This window comes from Chrysochloris asiatica, unplaced genomic scaffold, assembly GCF_000296735.1.
Source record: "Chrysochloris asiatica unplaced genomic scaffold, ChrAsi1.0 scaffold00025, whole genome shotgun sequence".
Lineage (NCBI taxonomy): Eukaryota > Metazoa > Chordata > Mammalia > Afrosoricida > Chrysochloridae > Chrysochloris > Chrysochloris asiatica.
This window is the reverse complement of record NW_006408543.1, coordinates 1,936,749-1,941,639: the sequence shown is the minus strand read 5'-3', so window position 1 is coordinate 1,941,639 and position 4,891 is coordinate 1,936,749. Positions and strand designations below refer to the sequence as shown.

The 4,891-nt window shown below is 49.8% G+C and overlaps 1 protein-coding gene across 1 annotated transcript; it reads right to left on the bottom strand.

The window, feature by feature from the left end:
• Positions 1-503: 503 nt before the first annotated feature.
• LOC102839905 (chromosome unknown open reading frame, human C14orf2) lies at positions 504-2,948 on the bottom strand. The gene is made up of 3 exons (XM_006839493.1): positions 2,825-2,948; positions 1,157-1,180; positions 504-538 (listed from the first exon to the last, which is right to left on the bottom strand). Exons 1-3 carry the CDS (start codon positions 2,946-2,948, stop codon positions 504-506), a joined length of 183 nt encoding a protein of 60 aa, XP_006839556.1.
• Between the last annotated feature and the right edge of the window lie 1,943 nt (positions 2,949-4,891).

The window sequence follows — 4,891 nt, the reverse complement described above, 5'->3', positions numbered from 1 at the left end:
CACCAGTCGCTCCACAGGAGAAAGATGAGGCTTTCTTCTGCTATAAAGGTTTACACACTGGGAAACCTTATGAGTTGGAACCGACTCTGCGGCACATCACCACCACAACACGCTCTTCTGAGCTGATCATCTCACCTTCGCTCCAGCACGCCACAACTCACAAGCTTTCCCTCAGCTCCATTTTCCAAAGGAGAAAATGGAGGCTAAGAGAGGTGGGGAGAGGAGGCAGTAGCAGAACTGTGTTAAACAAACACGTATTGCCCACCAGAGGTGTGATACCTACAGTGCATGCTGGGGGGAGCCGAGAGGGAGGGCGGTGCCGCTGACAGCAAGACCAGCCCAGGCAGAGGCTCATCTCAAACACGTTTATTCACGCCGCCAAGGGCGGCGGTGTGTGCCCAGCACACTGCACAGTGCACAGGCAGGCTCCTCCCCGAACATCGCTCGCTTCAGCTGACAGCCAGGCTCACGGCTCGTCTGATGGATACACGGCGTGAAGCGGCTTAGTGGTGACCGTGGGCAGGGGCAGGGCTCGAAGCTTTAGGAACAAGAAGAGAGCAGAGAGACAACTTAAGGAAGGAACGGGGAATCACAGTATATCCTGCAGACAGCAATGTCAGAAAGTGAAAAAGACAATTTTCTAATTCTACAGCAGAACTGGTTTTGTGGGGGACACCAGGTTTGTGTGAACGAGCACCACATGGCAGCTCCCCACATGGCAGCCACTGGGTTTGTGCTTCTAAGAGAGGATCCAACCAACCACAACTTCACTGTCTTTGGAAACAGAGGAACGGCAGCACGGATCTCAATCCTCGTGGGGCTTTTTTCCAGACTATTCTGCAGGTTGGGTTTTTAGCAGGCACAGCACACTGGCATAGCTGACTTTCATTTCCCTGCCTTTCAAAACCTGGGCCGCCTCCAGTTCGCCCACTTTGCTACAAATACTCCAGAGTTCTGCTCAGCCCAGAGCAGTGAGTGTAGTTTGTACCATTTCAACTGTGAAAAGCAGACGTTCAGAGTTCCTTCCGGCAGGCGGGAGACATGTTCAGAACGCTGCACTGCGCCTTGGACTTCTGCTGACCCGAGTGCCCATTCATTTCAGAACAGTGAAAATAAACAGGCAGTTTCTCGCCTGTTTAAAAAGCAAGAATCTTACCTTTCAAAGCTTTACTTCTTTTATCTAAAAAAAAAAAAAAAAGGGAAAATTCATCAGATTAAGACTTTAAAAAACTGTCAAGTCAACTCATTGCTGGAATTGGCATTTGGCCCGAGCCCCAGACTTAAGGAAAGCTAGTTCCTTAAATTACCTGGTGACAGGGAAGTTAGCGGCATGCTATCAGCCCAGAGGTGGTGGTTCCACTGCTACTGAAGATGTTCTATGAGAACCTAACAGCTCCTGTCTTACCATGCCCCCAAAAGCCTTCCTCAAAAATCAAGCGTTCCTCCTCCTAAAAATCACTGTTTTTTAAACGACTCCTGGTGTGGGGCTGTAGGGTAAACACTGGACTACTAACTGCAAGGACAGTGGTTCAAACCCATCAGCGGTTCCTTGGAAACCCCATATAGGGCGATTATGATTTGGAACCTATGGATGTATATATGTAATGTCTCCCAACCTTGGCCCTTATAACCATTTTCACGTGCATAAACCAGTGACACTCATTACGAAATCCAGCATGTTGCAGAGCCGTTACCTCCCGTTACAGTAACCTAGTCCTCTACAAGCATCACGTCCCCTCCTCACTGGTGGTGGCTGCTGCTACGTGCTGTCAGAACAAGCCTGTAAAGGGTCTCTGAGGCAGTGTGTCTTTATGGAAGCAGAAAGCCTAATGTTTCTCACTTGGAGCAGCTGGTAGATTTGAACCATTGACCTTATGGTTAGTAGTTCAGGACTTATCCTAGAGTCAGCGTGCTTCCTCGAGAAACCCTAACAAATGCTGGCCTCTATGCATTGGCCCTTCTGGATACTTCCCATATAGAGGAGGTGTTCTCGTGTGGCTATTTCAGTGGACACGATTCCTGAGGGCCAGCCTCCATCTCTCTGTGGGTGAGTACTGCCCGACTGTGTGTAGATGCCCTGTTTTCTTTACCCACTCATCTGTCGATGGACACTTGGGTTTCTTCCCCTTTTAATCCATGGCTTAGTAATGCTCTCTCCGATCTACTGAGAACCAAGTGGTCACTCACCTCTCCCCTTTCATGATGGAAAATGTTTCAGAAAAGCTACAATCAACACCACATATGATGACCCTTCACCCTAATCGTTCCAGCCTGCGTCTCTCCATCACACCTGCACCACCACCGCCACGCCCAAACCCACTGCCATTATGTTCACGTGACTCACACCGACCCTAGACAGGGTTTCTGAGACAGTCAAGCTTTAGGGGAGCAGACAGCCTCATCTTTTTCCCAAAGAGCAGCTTGAAGTGCTGACTCTGCGGTTAGGAGCCCAATGCCTGACCCACAGTGCCACCAGAGCGCCAGTCACAGCTAAAGACCCAGAAAGCAAACCCAGAGCTGTGGCGGCGACTCTGACGCATCGTGAGCCTACAGGGTCAAGCGGGTCAGCTCGAGTGTGGGTCTTGAACCTTCACTCACGCAGGTGGCCTCGTCTTTCGCCCCGAGGGGCTGCCTGCTGGGTTCAAATGACCGAGGCGTTACACTCGCTTGCCCGTCCGTTGCCAGGGCACAGCTGTTGTCAGAGGGTCCCACTGAAGGTGTGCTGAGACCACTAGGTTCTTACAGTGCTTTCAGAACAGGGGCTTCATCCTTGTGGGGAACCATTTCTTCTTGACCTCAAATAACTCCCATAAAAGAAACTTACCAGCGCTCCTGATCTTGTACACGATGAAGCCCATCAAGCCCATTCCTACCCAGATCTCCTGGTACACTTGGGTGTAGTACGGCTTCATGGGGGTCCACACATTTTTAATGATGCTTTGAAACATCTGTAAATGAAGAAAGGTGGTAACTATGAACACGACCACTGTTTGATAGCTGGGGTGATGCTGTACGAGAAGCATTGGATGGCCCGGAAGACCTGGTGATCTGTTCCCACCAAGATGGCAGGATCCCGGGGGCAGCTCTGCTGTCACATGGGGTCGTCAGGAGGAAGATCAACTCAAAGCTGACAGCAACCAGAAACAACGTTGCTCTACAGCTCTCGAGGCCCACAGGGTCCACCACCCGGGGTCTGGTCCTGTGCACTGGCCTTCAGGTCTGGACATCCTACCCCAGCCCTCTAGCTGCCCACACTTGGCCGAGCTGGCGCTTGGTTATCTCTTGCCCCTCCGGTACCAGAGTGGTCACAGCCAGCTGCCCTGCACTGTTATCTGACCATTTCCCTTGTCCTGTGGTTGTCCCACACTAATGACCCAACTACGCTCACTTGGCAAAAGTTCTAAACTGAAATCTATTATGTGCTCATCAGTGTTAAGAAGTGTTGGCATTCAAGGCTGAAAGGCACACGGTCGGGGCACGGTGACATCCCCGTGAAATGAACACTCGGATTGACTATCATTCTCAGTCTTCAAGTCAGCTGTGAAACAGAAAAGAAGACAGGGCTACTTTCTCAGAGGTCATGTGACAGTATTGATCCACGAGTCCCCAACCAACCAACCCTGCTGTCATTGAGCCCACTCCCACTCCTGGAGACCCTACAGAACAAAACAGAATGGTGACAGGGTTCCCAAGACTGGCAATCTTTATGGGAGCAGACAGCCTCATCTTTCTCCTGGGGAGTGGCTGCTGGGTTTGAACCACCAACCTCATGGTTAGCAGCCCAAAACTTAGCCAAGAGTGCCTTGCTGTTAAGTGCCGTTGAGTTGGTTCCAACTCATTGCGGACCTGTAAGGGTTTTCAAAGAACGGCTGGTAAGTTGGAACTGCTGATCTTGCAGTCCAGTGCTTACTCTACAGTGTCACTATCTGACGAACATTTGCTGGGCTTGGTGGGGAAAAGCCGTCAATTTCTGAACTTACACAATTCACTTTTATAAGCAAAGCTTAAAGTCATGCTTTTGATTATATTTGCAATTTTTGACACCAGAATCCCAGCCCACACCCCTCATTTTCATTTCAGTACGCTTTGTTAAGATCTGAAATGGTCTATTATTGACATTTAACCAAGCCACTATCAGAAATAGTAACATCGAAGCACTTTCTTTTGATTTTAAAAACATTTGGCTTCAGTGATGAAGGTTGCTCACCCCCACCCCTACACTCATCTTCCATTGTCTTCACACCACTGCTTGGACACACAGAACCTTACTTTGTACTTTTCTCTGGTTTTCCATTACAGAAACTTGGATCGTGTGGCCATCTATTCAGTCAGCAAAGGTGAGCAGAGCGTGGGCTAGGTGCCAGACACTTTTTTTAGGAACTGAGAATCCAGGAGCCAGAAAGTCTGGGAGACAACGGTCCTAAACAGAAGCAGCATGTGCACCAAGACCCAAGGTCAGAAGAGTGTGGAGTCAGGAGGCAGAAAGGAGGCCACCATGGCTGCCCACACTCTAGTCCTGTGTTTGTTTCCACAACCATAAAAAACAGAGATAAAAAGTCCCCTCCAGAACCTAGATCCAGAGGGCACACAGGAAGGTAGAATTCCTACTGAGCAGTATCCAGTCTGTCTGGGCAGAGCTGATGAAAGGAGATGGGGATAGCACTCATGTGGCACAACAGTGAATAACTGTTATCAGGACTGACTGTGGGGGTTGGAAATGTAAAGGTAGATGTTGTGTAGCAAAAGGAGGGGAGTGATTAACTTTGCAGTCTAGGAGCAGAGGTCCCTGGGACTATTAAGGGAGAAGAGCAGAGTGCAGGACCCTACCCAGAGAAACAGTGACGCCAGAGATGATGACGTGGAGAGATGGAGTGGCTGGGGACTCTGGACT

Excerpts from the sequence above, each read along its gene's own strand:
- LOC102839905 (XM_006839493.1), bottom strand. The coding sequence starts at position 2,948 with ATGTTTCAAAGCATCATTAAAAATGTGTGGACCCCCATGAAGCCGTAC. Across the intron at positions 1,181-2,824 it reads GTACAAGATCAGGAGCGCTG|ATAAAAGAAGTAAAGCTTTG; the intron begins GTAAGTTTCTTT and ends TTTTTTTTTTAG. Across the intron at positions 539-1,156 it reads AAGAAGTAAAGCTTTGAAAG|CTTCGAGCCCTGCCCCTGCC; the intron begins GTAAGATTCTTG and ends TTGTTCCTAAAG.